Source organism: Haemorhous mexicanus, chromosome 3 (assembly GCF_027477595.1).
Source record: "Haemorhous mexicanus isolate bHaeMex1 chromosome 3, bHaeMex1.pri, whole genome shotgun sequence".
Classification (NCBI taxonomy): Eukaryota; Metazoa; Chordata; class Aves; order Passeriformes; family Fringillidae; genus Haemorhous; species Haemorhous mexicanus.
This window is the reverse complement of record NC_082343.1, coordinates 80670788-80692082: the sequence shown is the minus strand read 5'-3', so window position 1 is coordinate 80692082 and position 21295 is coordinate 80670788. Positions and strand designations below refer to the sequence as shown.

General features: G+C 39.5%; 1 protein-coding gene across 2 annotated transcripts in view; it reads right to left on the bottom strand.

The window, feature by feature from the left end:
• MDN1 (midasin AAA ATPase 1) overlaps nucleotides 1–21150 on the bottom strand; it is a 92652-nt gene extending 71502 nt beyond the window's left edge. The window contains exons 1-13 of one of the 2 annotated variants that reach the window (XM_059842459.1): nucleotides 20993–21150; nucleotides 15413–15639; nucleotides 13643–13867; nucleotides 12201–12308; nucleotides 11933–12125; nucleotides 9739–9951; nucleotides 8378–8509; nucleotides 6806–6909; nucleotides 4737–4851; nucleotides 3016–3209; nucleotides 1923–2004; nucleotides 1147–1242; nucleotides 61–173 (exon numbers count right to left, since the gene is read on the bottom strand). In XM_059842459.1, the coding sequence (XP_059698442.1) occupies nucleotides 61–173; nucleotides 1147–1242; nucleotides 1923–2004; nucleotides 3016–3209; nucleotides 4737–4851; nucleotides 6806–6909; nucleotides 8378–8509; nucleotides 9739–9951; nucleotides 11933–12125; nucleotides 12201–12308; nucleotides 13643–13867; nucleotides 15413–15639; nucleotides 20993–21094 (1904 nt within the window). In that variant the 5' untranslated portion in view covers nucleotides 21095–21150. The remainder of the gene's footprint in view (nucleotides 1–60; nucleotides 174–1146; nucleotides 1243–1922; nucleotides 2005–3015; nucleotides 3210–4736; nucleotides 4852–6805; nucleotides 6910–8377; nucleotides 8510–9738; nucleotides 9952–11932; nucleotides 12126–12200; nucleotides 12309–13642; nucleotides 13868–15412; nucleotides 15640–20992) is intronic. The other variant, XM_059842460.1, reaches the window with a different exon arrangement.
• Nucleotides 21151–21295: the final 145 nt, after the last annotated feature.

The following is a 21295-nucleotide window of genomic DNA, read 5'->3' as shown; positions in this document are numbered from 1 at the left end:
AGTCTATTCTATTCCACCACAAAATATTTCAATTCTCATGGAAACTACAGGATATTCTACCTTTGTACAGTGAGAGCCTGGTTCTGCTTCTTCACAAGATTCACTCTTCCGACAGAGACTTCTTGTTCCCGTATTGAAATTTCTGGTTTATAGAGTTCACAGAAGAACTCCACCTGTGAAAAAAGCATCAGCATTTCCAATACTAATGCTGCTTATATTGCAGTAAGAACACCCACACCATGCTACCAGTATTGTTTTGCAGCAAGTTAATTTTTTTCTGTATTTTGGAGGTTTTACAGAATCATCACCTAAAATACTGAAGGACCTCAGAAGTGTTTTTATCTGTACAAACAACTTTCAACTTAATAACTGGGCAATAGTCTTTGCCACTGTACTTCTACTTCACCTGCTTCCATGGTAGTTCAACTACACAAACCTGAACAATTATTTTAACAATAAACAATCTCCCTTTAAAAAAAACCCTTTGTATAAAGAAGGATATTTTGCCACTTGCAGGCAATAATACATTCCAGTAATGAAATAATGCAAAGAAGGACAAAGAGAAAAACCCACAGAAGCTTCAGGGATCCATCTGTCAATTTAAAGTAACAATAGAGGGAATTTGTTGCGCAGACTTGTATAGACAGAAATAGCTGACAAAGAAGTGACTTAGTTTGACTCTGCCATTTACAGAGCTCCAGAGAGGCAGCTGATTTTGTAAACAATAAGTACAGAACTAGTAGCAGTAAATATCATGCTTCTCTCTGATCTCTCTGTTTTAGAGATTAACATTCACTGTAAACCACCTAAGTAAAAAACACATTCTTTGCTACCCTGTGCATCTAGTGGTATCATGTGCTTAGGCAGCTGTGCTGCTCCAGCTGTGAAATCCTTCTTTTGTACCATGAGCCCATTTGCTCAAAACCAGGTTGCCTGGAACTTTCAGAGAAAAAACAAATGCAGCTGAATATAAAATACGAGAAAAACAGATCCTGGGATGGAACAGAAAGCAAAAAAACCTGTTTGGGATGGAAAGGTGGGCATAATTTAACTAAAAAATAGCGTAACATATTTCAATTATCATAGAAAAATTGCAAGCTATAGAATACTACCAATAAAGATCATGTTAATTGTAGCTCACCATACCTTTTTTTTTGAAATGTTTAGGTAACTTCCAATAACTTTTGCCATCTTCTGTCTGCTCCCTTGGTTGGACAACATGGCTGTGAAACAGTCCAGTGCCTGTCAAGGGGAAAACCAACTTCTTGAAAATTTGTTTTTTTGATTTTATCTGACAAAGTGCCATCTTAATCTAAAGAAACCCAAATCCAATTCGACCATTCTAAATAAAACTATTTCACTGTCCTCTGATTGAGTCAAACAACAGAGTTCAAGCAGATGCAATAAGAGCTTCTAAACTCTGTAATGTAGTGGGTTTACATCAAAAAGAAAAACTTTTCAATGCCCAGCCACAAAAGCTATTTTAAGACAAAGGGACCAAAATGGAGAATGAAGTAACATAAGACTTCACATCTCAAAACTGCCTCTGACAGATGCACACCCAAAAAGTCCTCAACCTAAACTGTAAACTGATGAATAGGTAAGTAGGAAAGTAGCCCATATTACAAGAAAAAGAAAGGTCTCCACCACACGCAATCCCAGCTTGTATCAGTTACAATTATTTTCCACCATGCGGTTTGTACGACAGCACAAAATTCTTTTAGCACCTTACTGCAAACAACTTTCCTAGGAGCAAGAAAAGCTTCTGATCAGAGAGATCACAAACATTCCAACTACAGTCCAATTGCTTCAAAACAACACCAAACAAATTCCCATCTCACATTCCCAAAGAGAGCATTCCGTGAGTCGTCGCTAGAATTTGGGACGAATTGGATCAATTTCTGCACCAAGTCTTACCGCACCTCCTGAAAAATATTCACTGCTGTGGTTGGCGAATTACTGTCAAAGTTGTAAGCAATCCTGCTGCACCAATTCAGTAGGTCTCTAAAAAGAAAAAACAAAAAGATTTGGTACAAACATGCCAAAATACACAGCACCTTCTTTCATGTTCAACTTAGGTCACGACGTCATCTTGTGGCACTTGCATGTGTAGCTGTTGTGCAAGCTGTACACGGGAAGACACAAAGGACGATAATTCTGAGGAGTAGCTGAGCACAGACCAACACTGCTTATAAACAGGTCGTACATACTCCCATTAAATCATAAGGCAACTGTAAAACTCAAAGGTATTAAAGAATCCAGAAAGGTATAAACCCCCCCATTTTTTCAAGATACTGATTCTTTACCAACAAGATCTTCCAAAAGGCAAGAAAAGGAAACTTTCTTCCAGAAAAAAAACTGACTTTCTTATGCTCCACAAAAATATTGGGTACTACCCACACCTAGCATTTACTAACTAATTCACAAAGCACTACTGGTTACAGAAATTCCTGATGATTAGAACTGACATTTGGTAGGAAAGGAAGAAATAATTCAGCATCAAACTACATTTCATCACAGAATTTCTGAAATTAACAGTACATTACAGATACAGTTATTTTCAGTCACCCTAAGTTGTAATGCTGAGAGTGTTCAGCATGAAATAATCTAGATAATATACTCAGTTACTGAAAGTGTTATCTTCTAGCTATTGAGAGAACATTATACAGCACCATCCAGTTCTTAACTAGTACTGATATCTTGTGTTAACAATAATTAAGAATAAATTCATATGGCCTGATGTCAACTAAGCACTGCACATGATAAAACCCACATGTTCCCCTATGCCTCCCAAAAAGTAAGTATAGCAAATAGGAAGTTTAAATAATACAGAATGAGTTTCTTTAAATGATATATTAATCATTATTTTAAAACAAGAAATGTATTTCCCAGTTTTTCACATTTAATTATTCAAGCTATCACCATTATTTCTAAAAAATTAAGAAAAATAACAAAAATAAACCCTTCTATCTCTGCAGCTAGCTGACTTCCAATAAACATATAACAAAAGACAACCTTAGAGATAGTTCTCGTCCTTCCAGATTTGGTTTCTTATGTTCTGATCTCGATTCTGATGCTGCTTCTGGCATGTGACTGGAGCCAGCAGCACTGTTTTCTGGGGCCTGATACTTGTCCCCAGCAAGGTCAATGAAAATGTCTAGCAAGTGATCTGTCACAAGAGCAAGGTTGGGGTATCTCCTTTGGAGGACCTGAAACCAGAAACAAAAAAAGAAAAAAACTAAAACAAAACAACAAACCCATCCACATTGGAAAGAAACCAACAGCACCCCAGATTTTACTGGGAGATGCTTCAATAGATATTATAGCTAGCAAGCTACATAAAACTGCTCTCCTGCAATCTGTTACCTGAAGAAAATAGAAATTATGACTACTATGATACCAATTTTGATGCCAAAAACAAACTTTTCTAGCTCAACTCTGCTCCAGATCATTTAATACATTTGCACAAATACCAACAGGAAGAACAAAAAGCACATTCAATCCTATCTGAGCCCAAACCATGACCAGTTTACAACTTTACAACTGGTAACAGAAGTCCTTACCTCCCACCCTTCTTTTATTGACTAAATTCATATTGCATTCATATTGCATTCTCTATTCACTGTGCTGACAAAGGCATGTTAAGGGGATAATTTTTCTTTTGTAATTTCCCTTCAGCTCAGTTCTCTCCACTGAAGTTTGCCAACCAAAATATTGCTTCTCAAAATTGCTTTTCAGATACAGGCCAGGAAAACTGGTCCTACCCTGCCAGACAGACTTTTAAGATTAACAAAAAGATCATGAGACTTTTTTTCAAGGCAAGCAAGTGGGTGTACTACTGTGGAATGTTAGTGCTTAGTTTATGCATTTTTGTGACTTCAGCTAGAAAGTTGCAGAAAAGGAATAAAAATAATGTGGTAAGAAATACAGCTAACGCCCAAGTTTTGTTTTTTCATAAGGTTTTGATAAGTTGTTCTTGTCCCATTGCTAACAATTAGTTGGCAAATGACAAGAAAGGAAGAAAAACACACAGATATTTAAGGCCACCTGTAATTGTGCTGGCTGCTGAATGAGTCCAAAGGAGTGAATGAATTCTACTGAAAAAACTGTCTTCTCCATTCTAGAAAATTCTGAACTTTCTCCTCAACTCTTCCACTAGATACTATTCACTACCTTTTCCCTCAGCCAAGGTTCTTTTAGAATTAGATCCTGTTTTGAGCTCTGTATCGCAAGGAGAATCTCCAGAGAATTGGATTTTCATATGAGCCCTAGGCTGTTTTAATCTTCTGAAGAACCAAACAGAGCAAACACCTCCCAGAGATGCTAACAAAAGAAAGATGTTAACAGAAGCAGTTATTTTTAACTGATAACTGACCAACTATTTTTCAGCTCAAAGCTTAGAATGCTAAATTAAACTTAATTTCCTTTTTTGCTATTTCTCTCTGCTTTCAAGTCCCTGTAGGCTAATAAGCAGCAAAGTAACTTGATTCTTAGACCCACACAAAGCACAATTGTGTCTGTCAAGGCAAGTTCCAGGAATCTTGGTTCAATTCACTTCGAATTTTCCTGACAAACTGCCTGTTTACTTTAAAATTGGCAGCACAAAGCTGAAATTGTAAGGGTCTGTTGTAGAACTTGAAGATAAAATAAGGATTCAATTAACTACTGAAAAACATTTATTACCCTAAGATGAAACAATTATTCACATGCCACAATGGAGCAACACACCCCCATACCTCCTTGAGCTCTCCTTTGCTCATGTTATCCAGATGTATTTTGGTCCAGTATTTGTCCAGAAGAGCAGCATGGCTGCTTTGCTGCCTGTACCAACCTCCACCACAGCTGAATATCCTAAATCAAAACAGCAATGAAGAAACACAGCATGTTGAGTGTGGCTGAAGAATTCAGCATTTTCAGTGCATTTCTGTGCATCAAAGAGCATGTTACATACAGCTGCTATGGCATAATGCAACAGGCATAAATGACACTGTTTGTCACTGTACTGTCATGTACCCCACCTTGCCTATCCATGCTTTCCAAATTACTTGTTATCACAGTGTTTTTCTTCCTATATGCCAAAATCTCCATTGAGATACTTTCAGAAAGACACAACTTACTGTCAGTTGTCTATCAGAAGCAATATACAGAATCTTTTGTAAGGGGAGAAACCTGACAAGTGGCCTGTGAAGTATCTTAAAGGATCTGTGATCTTTTTGCAGAGATGCAGGAAAAGCATCTTCAGCCCTTCTTCTTCCAGTGTTTCACAATTCTTCTTCCCTGTCCTCCAGACTCAGCTCTTTCCATCATACATTTCATTCTCTTTGTTCTTCTACTACAGAAATAACTATTCAGCCATGTGTTTTTACCCACTGTAAGAAGTAGCCTTGCACATGCAAAGCATTAGATTTGGGGTTGTGGTTTGGCTTTTGTTTTCTAGTGGGTTTTCATTAAATTTTTTCTTCTTCGTTGTATTGTGTTTTGTTTCAATTGTTAAATATTATTTCCCAGCTGTAAACTGCAACAGATTTACAGAATCTACTCTAACAAGCCTAATGAAAATTATAATTTGCTGCTACACAAACAGTTCACTGATGTGCTAATTCTGGCTGGGACAGAGTTAAATTTCTCCACAGTAGCTGGTGTGGGGTGGGGCTGTGTTTTACATCTGTGACCCAAACAGTGCTGATAATACAGGGATGTCTTAGTTACCCCTGAGGAGGGCTTCCAGGGAGGCAAGGCCTTTCCTGCTTCTCAGGAAAGCACCAGCACCAACCTAGCAGAGGTGGGTGAGGAAACAGGGACTTGGGGATGGGACATGACCAGGAAAGCTGATCCCAACTGACCACCATGATATTCCATATCAGACTCCCAACTGACCACAAGGATATCCCATACTCTGTATCAGCAGTGCCTAGCATATAAAGCTGTGGGAAGAAGGAGGAAAGGTGGGGATGCTCAGAGTGATAGGGTTTGTCTCTGTTTGTGTGGAAAGCTCTTGCTTTACCAAAACTCTATCTCAACCCATGACTGTTCCCCCTTTTACTCTTCCAACTCTCTCCCGCATCCTGCTGCAGGAGAGCGAGCCAGTGCCTGTGTGGTGTGTTTAGCTGCTGACTGAGGTTAAACCATGACAACCATGCATAAAGAAATAAAAATTCTTATGAAATGAGGCAACCAAAGGAGTTGAATACAGAAGACTCAATTCCAGAAAAAACAGATCAGAAAAACAAATTTACAGAAGTAAGACAAAAGCCCGGAAATTTGTTAAAGGCTTTGAAATAAACTGCAAAACGTTTGAAAACCAGGTAACTGCCATTCCCTATATAGAACCTCCTAACCTTTAACCTTGATACAATATTACATTTTCCCATACAAAAAGTCATTTTGACATCCAAGGCAGGAGCCATTACTACAGTGAAACAATCAGGCAGAGCATATTGTATATTTTTCTGATTAGAAAACATTACAAACACCTCTATTGACACTATAACTATTTCATAACTATCGATAATAAACCTTTTTCACACATTCCTAATTACTTGGTGATGGGTTGGCTTTGTAGGGCTCCTCCCAGCAAGGTCCATTTCTTCAGCCTTGCTGAAGCTATTTTTCTATACAAAGACTGGGATTCACCCCAAGGCTGCTTTCAAGTGGAAAAAAAAGAAAAATTCTATGTTTCTATGACTTATATTGCTTGTTACCTGGAAATTGCTAAAATACTCCTATAAAAGTAACTTGTAAGATTACCTTGGACTTAAAAATAGGATACCCATGTTCTCAATCTCATTTAAGTTTACAAACCTACCTCCTGGTTGCAAAAAATTGGAATCCTGGTGCTACTTTTAAACAGTCACCACGACCAGGAATCAGTAACTCTCTTTTCTCCAAAAGTGGGATCAGCACAGAGATCTGGAGAGAAAAAGAAAAACTGTAAAACTTTTTTTTTTTTTTTTTTTTGGTGACACTAACAGACAGCACAACCATCCACACTTATTTCACACTTGAGATGCTGGAGCAATGCCACTGAGCACCATTACATTGCCAGCAACTGCTATTTCCAGAGATACACTTCCAAGTGATGCTAACAGGAATTGCAGAGTTCCCAGCAATTTTAATCAGCAGTGAAAGCCAAAGGTGTAACACTTACTTACATTTTTTTCTCCTGTACTCAAATTTAATGATAAGACTATGGAAATGACAGCCATTACACTTTAAGTTCAAATCAAAACTACTTATTTTAAAATTATCAAATTACTTATTATACACATTCAAATCAGAAGCTTTATTTTGTTTATCTGCCTGAACAAAGACGACCTGTGTCTCAAGGATGTCATTCTCAACCATCAACCTTTTTCAGTGTATACACTGCTACCCCAGGAGAGTTTGGTATCTATTTATAAAATCTACCCTTCCCTGGGGAGGGACAGTAATGGTGGTGGAAAGAAAGAAAGGGGGTATGACCACACCAACCCCTCAGCACTGAGGGAGGCACACAGAGATCCTTTGATATGGAGAAAGCAGACAGGATGCCTGCAGGGAGGACCTGAAGAAAGTGATTTGATGAATGCAGGATACAACTCAGGGTATGCTCATCATGAGTGCAGTGAGCTAAATCCACAGAAGCAAATAACTGCACGACCTCCTAGCAGAGAACTGTCTGTACATACAAGCTCTATTCAGCTGCTTTTTTAAAATTTTCTATTTCTACACCAGAAAGCCTAGAACCTAATAAACCAACTGACAGGTTATTCAGTCACACAAAGGATGCTTTATGGAACAGATATGAAAGGAAACAACCAGCAGAATGTCCAGCAGGCCTATGCAGCAAAGCATCTCTATCACACCATGCTTGTAAATGACTTGTTATCAGTAGCCATTACTTCAAGAGGCAAGGATGACTGATTAACTAGTTGCTCTGGAGCCAAAAACCCAGGAAATCTGCTGAAGCTTACAATGCTTAGTGCAACAGCACATTTTTAATACAGAAGAAATGTGTAAGGAAAAATATGTGGAAGAGAAAAAAGGGCACACAAACAAAAAAAGTCTTAAGCCTCATATATTGACAATATTCTGTGGTGTTTAGAGCCACATTCGGTTTCAAACAACAAAACACTATTAAATAGACACGTTATCAGTGTCAACTCCAGTTTTCAGGGTGAAATCTGTGATCAGTGTCAGGGTCACGACTACTGTGTAACAAAGACAAAAACTAACGAGGTGCGCAAACACGTGAACCAAGCCAGGTGAATTCTTTCTAAGCCCTCCTACAGCAGCAGTATTTTCAGCGTGCTGCTCCAGACCCCTGGTGATCAGACTCCCAAAACTGCCACCATGGGCATTAAGACCAGTACCATAAAGCAAACATAAAGCTACATACCACATCCAGAGGAGCATAATCAATATCCTCCAGAAGTATCCAGTGACCTTTGGTAACAGCTTGTGTCAAGGTGCCAGGCTGCCACACAAACTCCCCTGGTACATCTGTGCATCGATACATCCCCAGCAGCGTCTGTGACAGAAACAGTTGGCACATCAGAGATCTACCCGGGCATCACCTCCCCAGAGGAAAGGATGGCAAATATGACCAAAGTTGGGACAGAAGTGACCCTTTATCTCCACCTTACTAAACAATCTGTCTGGCAATCTGTGCCCAGCATTGCATTCCTTTTATTTAAGAAGAAAAGTTTCCCACCTCAGGTGGCAATTTAACTGAAACCTAATAATTAAAACAAACCAGGTAATTGGAAGTGAATTAAGGATCTCTGCCATCCTAATTTACTAGCAATCAAAAGTCACACAGAAAACTGTCTAGGGCCACACCAAACTTTATGTTTTTGAAAAGTCTGTGACTAAGGTAGTAAACAGAACTATAAAGCAATTTATTCAAAAATGAAATCCAGTCAAAGCTTTGCTTTTCTCTCAAATTTTAACTTCAATATAAGCATTGCTTTAAAAATTGAGTTTGTGATTTTACTGCTACATATTTTATACCTTGAACCTCACCACTTTTTCTTAAATATGATGGCCTTACTCTTGTATATGAGAAGATACATTCTGTGAGATGGTGAAACTAGGTGGTCCATGCAAGCAAGAAGGTGCTTATGGATGCTAATAAAAACCTTCTGATAACCTCTGGTAAATACTAACCATCTTCAAAAACTAAAAATAAATTGTGCAAGACAACATAACTCAAGCTCCAAAATCCTATATGCAAAACAAGAAGTACATAAAATCATCTACAGATAGAGCTTAATCATTAATATGTAACTGCAAATCACCTCAACATCCCAGTATCTTACTTTATCTGACCTTTATCTCAAAAAAAGGCATCAGATTAAACTGACATTAGATCACTTAAACTGAAATAAGAGTGTTCATACAACCTTTAGCACCAGTTTTGCTTTTTCCAATACAAATCCATTTTTTTAAATTAAAAAAAAAAAATCACTAGAGCTCTTCCGCATAGAAAAATCCTGACAATACATAATTTGAATGATACAGGTTTAGCACAAATTTGCAAAGAATTTAAAACCTGAAAAATAGCAGGTTTTTTTCTTGTTTATTTATTCATTCTCACCAATATTAAGACCAGTACTAAAGAGTTTGACATTGTAGGGTCCTTGAGTGAAAACATTATATTATTAGAAAATTAAATCCTTTATTATTAGAAAATTAAATCCATGCTTTAAGTAAAAGTTATGTCACATGATTCAAACATCAAACAAATCCATCAGTTACCTTACTATCAGTTTGATCTCCAAGCTGAACTTTCAAAATATGAGGAGGTTTTGCTCTTCCTGTAACAGCTGCTAAATATTCAATTAAAGAAGTTTTGCCACATCCTATTGGTCCTTCTAATAAAACAGGAGTCTGATATGCTACAGCAATAGCAAGGTTTTGAAGATTTGTGAAGGCAGATTCAACCAAAACAAAATTGCTGGTGTTATTTTCCTGTTCAAACATAAAATTTGGGTTACTACACTTGAAATTACTTTTCTTACAGTTGTACCACACAGAACTATTAGGAAAGTGAGTCTAACAACAAGAAAAAGTTTGGCCTGCAGATCTACATATAAAATAAAATAAAGGAGTCTAAAGTTGTATTTATTAACAGATATCAAAATAGATTTCATCCAAAACCTATAATGGGTGAAACACTTAATGAAAAGTGTACATACAACTTGATCCCAAGGGGAATTCACACCAAGTTGTCAGTACAGACATAGTAATCATTCAGTCATAACTCATGTCAATCAAACACAATTTGCAATATGAGTGAAATTAAATCACCAGAAGGGATCCAAATCTCAGGACAAATCAAACAGCAGTTGCATTCAAATTATGCAAAGATGAATATTAAATGGATCAATGTGAGTATTAACTTTCTGTTGAGGCTAAAGTATAAGATCATTAAACTCAGTGAATGAAAAAAAATATTGAATAACGTTTTCATTTTATTCAAAATTTAATGAATTCAGTTTATTGAATGGTAATCAATCAATGCTACAGATAGTGTCCAAATATTCTGGCTCTTACAGTCACATACCTATATATGGCACAAAAATTAGTGCTTTGTGCCAAAAGGCTCAGAGGAAAGAAATCAGAGCATAGAAACAAGTGTCTTTGTATTTAAGTCTGACCTTTTGTCAGATATAGCTTGATGTATTTCTCTGGAAACAAGAGAATCTGCTTCCCCCTCACAATTTGCTCCTATGTCTTCATCAGACCTCCTAAGCTTCACTGGAACCTCCCTATTGTAACTGGAGCTACACCTAGACCAGATCAGTGGAATACCTGCAGCTATTAAAAAAATAAAAGCATTCCTTTCAGGGAAGTTCTCACCTCCCTCAGAGATAAAGAGGATTCTTTCAGTAATCCAGTTTATAGCATGGCCTGGCTTCAGCAGAGCTGCAGCAGAAGTGATGCTGCCATGGGAGTAACAATCTTAAACTGCTCCACAGTTTTTCTGCTACAGTGAATTCCACAGTGAATTCCATTGTAAAAGCACTCTCTCACAATCCTATAAAAAACCCCAAAAGGCTAGAAAACACTGAATTCAAAAACAGAAGTGGGGAGAAAAACAGCATGGGGGGAAGAGGAATTTGGAGGGAAAATCCTCTTTCCTTGCTTTGGCCACTCAAACAATTCTGGACACCGGTACTATTCATTTCTTTGTCCTGTTGTAGATCACTATTACAAAATTAAACAAAAGAACTCAGCTAAGAGTTAAAACTGGTACCTAAAGGAGAAATACAGTCAGGAATACTGGCTGTAGTTACAAAAAGGGCTCTGAACAGCTTATATTAGATAGCAATTTAGAAGAAAAAAGGTTAACTACATTTTGTTTAAAAATGTTTTTGCCTTTGATGGGCTTCCCAAAACTATAAGGCACTATAGTCTACACTACACTCTCTCAAGTGATGACAGTAAATTCTTGCTCACTTCCTCTCTCCTTTCTCTGCCTTCTGGAAGAGTTTAGAAGCAGCCTTTTTTTCTTCTTTTCATGGAAGAACTAAGCATATTTTTGGAGAAAGGCTGCATACAAGATGCCTGTATAGCACAAAACCCCCTACGTCATGCAGGTAAAAGCAACTGTCCCAGATCCTGGCTTTAGTCAGCTCTGGATTGCCACCCCAACTGAGACTGGAGTTACTATGTGAGGCTGAATATTCTTTTGTATTATGTTTGTACAAACTGCTACACGAAGGTAAAATGAACAGCACTATTGCTCCTTCACTGCTTCACTCCCCTGCAGAGCTTCTTTGTGGCACCAGACTTATGCAACACTAGCTTACAGCACACACTGAGAAAGATAAAGATACACACATTACTCACAGTATCTCAATACCATCCAATCAGGAAATAAAGTCACTTCACTGTACTTAGAAACTCCTAAAACAAAAATGTACTGATTTAGCTGTGGATTACATACCTGCTCTTCAGAAACATGCTGTAGTCTGGGCAGCACAATGCCACAGACAGCCACTACACGAGCAGAGAGGTCGCTTGACACAACGTGTCCTTGTGTATACTGCAGTTCTTTCTCCTTTTGCCAAAATGAGGAGTCTGGATTAGCCAGAACCAAGGCTTGTTCCACATTCTGCAACTGAGATTCTTCTAGCAACCTGTGAAACCCATATTTATTAACTCAGCTGAAAGCCATCAAAAAAAACAGTGTTCAAGATTTTAAAAGTCCTTACTTCAGCCTGAAATGTATCAGCTCCTCAGGATTGAAGATCTTCTTCAGGAAAGATAATTTATGCTCATCGCTCATGCATGTAACCAGAGCAAGACAGTTTGAAGTATACCTAAAAATTACATTTAGAACAAAATATGTCAAAACAGTTTTAAGGAATGTAGTTTGACAACTGTCAGTTGCATACCAAAATATCAAGTTTGGAAAAATGTGCAGAAAACTTTATTCATAGAAATTATTTTAGCACTATGCTTAACATTCTTTCAGATTAGACAAATATCTCAGAAGTGAGGAAAGCAATTCTATCACGGCACAGTTTTAATTTATACACCAATTAGTTAACATTTCTCTGAAGAAATGAATTATCAGCAGAAACATAATAACGGAATGCACTTTCCTGAGTAAATGAAGGTTAACATATGAGACAAAGAAAATGAAGTCATCTCCACCCATTTTTTTTCCTCCTACTGTTTCCCTTCCAAAACTGCATTTCATGTTATTTCTAAAGTAAACTTAATGCAATGAAATCAATTCTGAGTGCCTAAAAAAGCCAACAACTCCCAAGTCGTGACTATGTAAAGCTGTCTTGCAACAAAGGAACATTTAATATAAATCATAAACCAGTTCTCTTTCATTATAATGCTGTTTTTAACTTCCAAGAACAAAGTTTTCAAGGAGCATGATGGGGGGAAGGAAGAGATGGGGGGGAAGGCAGAAGATTGTTTCAGGATAAATGTTTAAGAGTCACCTCATTCACTTACTTAAGACTATTGGTTGAACACCAGGTAAACCAATTCTACTCAATGACTTGCAAGTTCTCTTTTTCTGACACTAACTATGTCATTGTGAAGAGCTTCATAAATGACTGATAGATTTGACAACAGTCTTGGTTCTGCCCTTCCTAAATTATACACCTTACTGAAATTATGTGCTACCAACACAATTGAGAATTTATGTCTTAAAAGGTGAAGACTATTAAACACCTTTTTTAATAACAGGCACTATCAATACTAAATTAGGTAGAGCACATGATTAGGCTGAAGGCCTGCAGGCAGACCCCTAACAGGAAAGATCTGACCAAAATCCCACACAAAACCTGTAACAAGGCAAATACAAGGTGCAGCTTAAATGAGCTATATTTTACAGCTGCTGAGAAATCAACACACAAACAACTGAAAAAAGGACCAACTTAAGCAAACTGCAATAATTTGGAAAGATTCTCTAGACCATAGTTCTAAGCACTACTAAGTGCTAGTCTGAAATTCACTTTGTGATAGATCACTATAGCTTTCAAAAGGTCAGTTAAGACGAACAAGTACCGATATCATTGATATGGATTTCTGGTATTGCTTGAAGACACTTCCTATTGCATGTGAACACTGTTAATTACAATTCAAGACACAGATACAGCTATTCAATGAAGAAGATTTGGAGGCTTTAACTTACCAACGGACTAAAGTGTCATGACTCCTTAGGAGTGGAACACACACACTCCAGTCCCATAATTCCCGGAAAACTGATGGCTCCTTCTGTAAAAACCTGTAGGCAGCCTCCATGAGGTCCCGTAACTTCATTCGTCTGCGCCCATACCGGACTGTGTTTGCATCTGAGCTCTCCAGGAAAAGCCTCTGGAAAACTGGCGATGTAGTTTTAAAGTATCTTAAAGCAAATCTTTAGAAGAGAGTAATAGAGAAAGAGATGGAACACAAACATGTAAGTCAGAAGAAAGAAAACCAGACACTAATATATAAAGATGTCAAGGGCAACAGGTCCTAAGATAGTAATTGACAGTACTAAGAACTAAGCCCTGAAATTAACTTCATCCACACGTGGGAAAGATGACCTCTTCAGCAATCAGCTGACAACAGACGCTTTGCATTATTAGAAATCATTACTTAATTATCAAGGGGAAACAGTGCTGCCTTTGGTGAAAACTCTTTGATTGCTCTTGTTTACTAATAAAGTAATACTGATTCCTACTTATGCCACTTTATATTCTACCGGCCTAGAAGTCTTATATTAAACTCAGAGATTTTGGCTGTGAACTATTTTCAAGCTGTTTTGCTTTTCTGTAGACCACAGGTGACAGTCAAATTGCATCTTACAACACGATTTAATTAAAACATTCTGTGTTTGAGATTTGTATTTACTTGATTATTTCCGTTCAAAACGCATTTGTTTCCGTGGGAGACAATTCCAATCCTGACAATACCTCTCTTCACCAGGGAACACTAACAAGTACATACAGCCTGGATGAAATGTTAACTGCAGTGTTAATGGTTAACGATGACTCAAACAATTGCCCATTTGCAAAAGAAGCAATCAATGCTTTGCTGAGGATGTGCAGAGTCACAGCCCAGGGGCAGAGGTGGTAAGCACCCATCACAGCAGGGCTACAAGCAGGGCCACATCTGGAAGAGACCAGTATGAAGCAAATCCTGCAAGGTGGGATAACACTTTTTATCATGACAATGTCCTCCCTTACAATAGTGGCTCAGGTGTGAAAACTCCCCTCGGGGGAAATACCAGGGCATTCACATTGAAGGTTCTCATCCCTTCTGATGGGGCATAACTGGCTCAGCTACCTTAGATACAGCTGCCAGGTCTTAGGAGGAGTCACGAATCAAAGATCCTGGAAGAGTCCCCAGATTCACTTTCAGGAACTCCCATCAGAGAACTGGTCACGATCCACAGTGTTGCAACACAGCATAAAACTCTCCCCCACGAGGGGAGGTACCTGGGCATTCCCACCTGAACCTGTGTGTTTATTAACCCGACAAATTTTGTGTTCCATGCGCTTCCCCCACCTCATGACGGATCAACTCTTCGACCACCACTTGGACCAATGGACATCGAAACTGCAACAACCAAGTCTCACCACTGGAACCATGGGGAGTGAGATTTCTATTCTTTTTTTTTTCATTTATACATTTTCTTAAGTGTTACTTTTTATGCTTACATATTGTTGTATTTCTACAATAACCAGATAATAACCAAAACGGCTACATATCTCCTTTCCATTGCAACCAAATGGTTTTAAAACAAACAGAACACCAGTAATAAACAGAACACCAGTTCTAAAATATAAAAACACCAGTCAGTGTCCTTCTCTCTAATCCATCCCAATCAATCTATTAACAAAAACATTATTTACCCTGCCTCCAGGGGCAGGTTGTAACACTTCCTAAGTTCAAACATTAACATCTCATTACTCACGGCATAACATCAGGGTGGTCAGCAAGCAGCTTGCTCATTGCTACACAGAGCCTTTCATGGCGATCATGGTTGATCTGGCCACCAGCTTTGATAGCTTCTGCATTTCTTTCCAACAAATCCAGCAGGATGGGCCGAACCTGACGGCCGATCAATAGAGTACATTCTTTATCCAGCAATAACTGCGCGAAAGTATTGAGGATGCACTGGCGATCCTGCTGAGTCCAAACCTAAAGGAATGGCAAGTGAAAACAGGTTAAATGGAAAATGATTTTGACTTTTAACTTCAGAAATATTCATTCAGGAATCAGAGAGAATTTTACAGGAACAAATAGTTCAAAATCAGAAGGGAGTCCAGAATCCCAAAGCAAGAATCCCTGAGAACTCAATTGATACAGTTCTCAGGTTTTTTTAAAAAAAATTACAATACAGGAGTAAGATGCACAACGATATACTAAACAGGAATTACAAAGTAGTCCAAAAATCCTAAATTATATTTTACAACTGAAAGATAAAGCAATTTGTAATTTTATTTTTTTAAGAAAAAGATTGGTGATATGTTGAAACAATAGATCTTCCCAGAATTTCCATTGATCTTAACAGCTTGTTCTCATGAGAACCACAAAACATTTAAGACATTAAACTTGCTTTATGTTCATTATCTCTTTACAAAAAAGAAGCATTCAATCAGTCATGATCACAGCCTGATTTTTATAATTCTGACAAGAATTACAGCAAGCAATGCTCTTAACAAGAAGCATCTTGTAGCTGCAGTTTTGAAGTTGAAATAATTTTTCTTGTTATACTGTTACACAAAAATGGCCATTTGGTTCTTTAAAATACAAGGAAAACATATTCACATCTGCTGGAAGAAAAAATCCCAAACCAACACACCTTAACCTCACATCTCCCCTGCCTAATGCTCCCAGCCCTCCCAAATTTGTTACTGATGAACAACCCATTTCTTGGGTCTTACCCTTAAATATCTCTCTTTGAGGTCATGTTACTACCCATGCATCTCTCCACTTCCATGATGTTTAACACATAGTGCAGTACAAGTTATTTTGAAAATCAGGATTATAAATTTTCACTGTGGCAGTTTTGCTCTCAACTCAGATGCTCCATGCTCCCCTCCCTTACTGAGTGAATTACAGAAATATTCTGTAATTCAGGTAGTCTTTTGTTTCGGCACCACATGCAGCCAATTCCTGCTTCTCCTAGGCTTTAGTTACTCCGGTAAGACCTGTTCCTGCTCTCACCATCTCAGGGATGGTTTCATTTTTACAAGACTGCAGCTGTCCTTGGATTATACCAATACACACCCTTCTAGAACACATGCAAACGTGTTCAAATTCCTTGGTCTCCTGAATTTGAAAAGACATTCATCCCCATACAGCATTAAGAATACCAGTGAGGTATATACACTACAAATATCTAACCTATTAACTCTAATTGCAACCTGTTTCTTACAGGCCTTGTGTTTGCTTATACAGAACATAAGTTTATCTGCCTCTCATCTATCACAGCAGCATCAGAAATAATTTTAAAAATGAACCAAAGCCCTGCTCATTACAGGGAGTCAGATTTTCAGTGGCCAAGTGACTTATAAGCGGATCAAAGGCAGAATGGCTCAAAAGAACCAGAAATAAACTCAACTGGAAAAAACAAAAAGCACCTCCAATTTTCAAATCAATTACAACTTTCGCTACCCAAACCAGGCACAACAGTGTGCCTAATTTATTAAGCAGAGCTTTGAATATCAAATAAAGCCAGTTAATAATAAAATAATAAATAATGTGACTGATTCAGTAAAATTCTGTATTTACATGTCTACTGTCCAACAAATTCATGCCACTTGGCAATTTTGTGAGAGGAAGCAGTTTTTTAGTCATTGTGTGCAGTACCCTTAGGACTTATAAAACTGTTAAAAAATCACAGTGGCAACATTCTCATTCCACAAAGACACTGTTTATCTGAGCCTAAATGAAAAAATGTTATAGAGAAGCAGAATACTGTCAGAGGGGGTTATTTTTAACTAAACATGGCTTGATGAAATACCAGCTTTCTCAACCACTAGCAATAGACAGCTGATCTGAAAGTGTTCAAGTCTGGGATAGTCAAATCTGCACATGGGGTTCCAAACAGCTGCTTTAAGAAAGCATCATAAAAGGCTGTGCCTCCAAGCACACAACACATACACACAGCTAATTACTAAAGAGACATGTGAAGCAGACACACAGCTAGGACTGAGACCTGGAGTCAGACACAATCCCAGTGCTGCTCCAGCAGCAGGATGCACATCTCCTTCCCAGCTTGCAGAGTACATGTGCTCAGAGCACACAAGGTACAGAAATCTTTAATAATACCTAGCTTGATCCAAACTCGAAATCCATAAAAGAAAAGATCACAGCAACAAGCAAGCTGGTACCACACGAAATCCACATTTCTGCTCACGATGCACGGTTTACACCAGACACAGATTAAACACTGGGATACACCTAAAGAGTTGGGAGGGCATGAGGGCCCCCCATGGAAATCTTTCTTCCCCTCCATCACAGGAACTCACGTTCCCTCTGTTCTCTCACTCAACAGCTGTATGATTGTGCAGCAACCAGCTGAGCAAGATGATCCAAAGTAATCCTTCTTACAGAGTCTTAGACTGGGTGGGAAAGTTGAATGGATTTTCCAAATCAGCATTCTTACTGGGATCAAGATAAGAGAAGCAACACAAAGGTGTGGCTTGGCCTTAGGAAGAGGCTAAAAGAAAACAGAGCAGCACCATTCTTTGGCAGCTGTTCAGTTCAGCAAGATAAATCAAAATGGGAGCCCAAACTCTTCCTACAACCCACACAGTTCAAGGCAAACAAGAAAAAGCAGGGGTGATATGCAGTCTCACAAGCTGGAACTTCCTAAACCTCCTCCAACACATCTTGGACAGATCTCTCCCTCACAAGAGAGGATGCAAGAAAGAAGGTTCTCGTTGACTTTGTATCATTGACATAAGATGTGCCAAAAATCACAGCTTTTCAAAACATAGCAGAAAGAGATGACAATACAGCCCAAGATGGAAGCCAAAGTGCAACATACCTTCCCTTATTTCTAACACTACACGATGTAAAGTCTAACTAATCTCTCAAATAAAATGTTGAAGTTACATTTTAGAATGAAAAAACCTCTGCCTTAGTTGCCAGAGCATCCAGACATTTTTTTGACAATGTGTAACTGTGTGAATTTGAGACCACTAGGTCATCTCCTTTTTCCTCTACATTTATTAATATAAAGGAATAAAGGCATTTCTCAACATCAAATGTTAAGACTGAAGGCCTCTAAATAAGAGCTTGGAATTATTGAAACGACTTTCACTGCTACATAGGAAAATTAAATGCAAAATGAAGGATGCCAACATAAACCACCAACAAATTGAAAAAGAAAAATCAAGAATGGTGTGCTCAAGAGCTCCTGTCCACTTAGGAAGGTTGCATAGACTAAACAGAAGAAACATCCCAAGGGGTTGGGTTCTTTGATACATATATTTCCATATAAGCACTGTGGTAGATGCAAAGGACAGAAACCAGCAAGGGTGTTTTTGCATTCAAGTTCAATTCCTAGGAGTGCTTTAACCTTCTCAGTGATTAACTTCTCTGCCGAAATTACATGATCACAGGCATCCAAATACATTCGCACAAAATTCACGTTTGGAATTCTATGCAGGAAGACTTTCTGGCAGACCTTTGGTAACTCAGAGCCAAAAGCACATTCCAGCAGTTTGTGGAGACCCATTGCTTTGACAGTTTGCTTAAATTATTCAAAAATGTAAAAGTGGGGAACAAAGACTGGTTCAGAGAGCTTTTCAGCCCATCTTCCTCATTACAAGCACAGAAATTAGCTGTATCTTTGCAGAGTTCATGGTATATAAAAATACAGAAAAGGCTCTAATTCTATCCCATACCCAAGCGCAGGGAACAAAACCTTTCACAACCACATGAACTGTGCCATACTATGAACCCCAAAAGACTGCTCCTTACTTAGCAGTTGTGGGCAAGTTTCATTCCTTTATGGAATACTGTTGAAGAAATATGTTGCCAGAAAAACATTAAGCTGTAGAGCAGAGACTCTACATTTCCAGACTGCATGCTTCCTAGGTTATATACAAAGCAGGAAATCACGTATGATGTTTAGAGATGGAGTTTGTTTACTGGCAAGACAAGCTTAAAATAATCCTAGAGCTGTAGCTTCCTAGCCTGGAAACAGCAATTCAGTTTTCAAAAGGATGTGTCAATGTTAAATCATGTGCTGTTCCAGGCTCCCTCCATACAATCACTCTTTAGGAATTCCCACCTAGCAAGGCTTTTAAACCTGAAGTATTTCTCAGAACAGTCACCGAAAGGGAAAGGGCACAGTGTCTTTCCCAATCTCGCATCTCGGTGACTCACTTCTGGCTCGCTACTCCATCTGTCTGCTACAACTCTTATCCACATCATCCCCCTTTCAATTTCGCAGCAGCTTCTCTCCCTGGCAAAGCGACTTCTCATCACTGCTTCCCACCAATGAGCTTCCACTCAGGACCGTATATTCGTGTCAATTTTACTTTGATCCTGTCATTTGCAACGACAGAAGAAAGAGCCATCTGTCTACCAACAAAAAACCTTGAGTACCAGTATGAAAGCCTTCCCCAACCATAACTGCGACAGCAACTCAGGCTGAAAGCCAATATTCTGAAAAAACATGATACTTGAGACTTTTCATCTTCAAACAACTGGGACATTTCCTAGACACTCAAAGAGAAACAGAGACTTTGAGCCCCAAAACGTGTACACATCTGAGGGGCTTCAAAAGCTCTGTCACGGAAATTATTAATAAAACAATATCTGATGTGCTGATAAGCTTACTACACGTCCTCAAACATTTCAGAGAAAGAAAGAAGATCGGTCTTAACTCTCCTAGAAAGGAGGTGTGCCTCTCAGAGCTAAGGCAGGCTAAGCATGAAGGTGACTATAGGACCATGTTTCCAGCATCACTACAATCCGGAGTTTGTGATTAAAAAGAAACCCTCAAGGCAAAGCTTAGAAAATCCATGCCTTTTTTTATCCCACGTGCTATTTTAAGGTAATTAAAGAAGACACGCAAAACAGCAACTGGGTAGGGACTGGTTACTGTCTCAGTGCTTGATAACAAAATACCACCTCTTGCTGTCACGCCTCCGGAGTCACCTTAGGCGGCACGGAATGGATGGAAGATTTTAACTACGGGGCGAGGCGCGATAGGAAGGGTACCAGGATACAGAAGAGGACCTTCCTCATGGGCTGCACCCGCGCATCCCCGAAAGGGGCGAGGACAGCAAGAAGTAGCAGGGAGAAAGGGAGGGAGGGAGGGAGAGAGCGGGGATCAGCTCCCGCCGGCTGCCCGAGGGCCAGGGACGGCCGGGAGGGCCGGGCACACATAGAGCTGCCGGCAGGAGATGGCGGCACGGGGGAGGCAGAGGGGTGCGCTCCCTTCGCTCCACAGTGCGAAGAGACCTTCCCTGACGGAGGGAGTACGGACGCCCGGGGGCTGCCACCGCGCCCCGCACCGCCCGCTCCTCACCTGCTTCGCCACGAATCTGCTCAGCTCCACGCCGCTCTTCTCGTTCCTGCGCGCCACCAGCTGCAGCGGCTCGGCCAGGCGGAGCCGGAGCTCGGCCGCCATCCCGCTGCCGCTCGTCCCGCGCCGAGAGGGGCACGGCACCGGAGGGGGCGCGCGGCGCGCAGCACGTGCGGCGCGCGGCGGACACGGCACTAGCAACTTCCGCTCTGCCGCCGTCACGGGAAGCGCGGCCGCCGCGCCGCGCCGCCCCGCCCCCCGCGCGGCGCCCTCCGCCCTGCCGGACTACAGCTCCCGCCGTGCAGC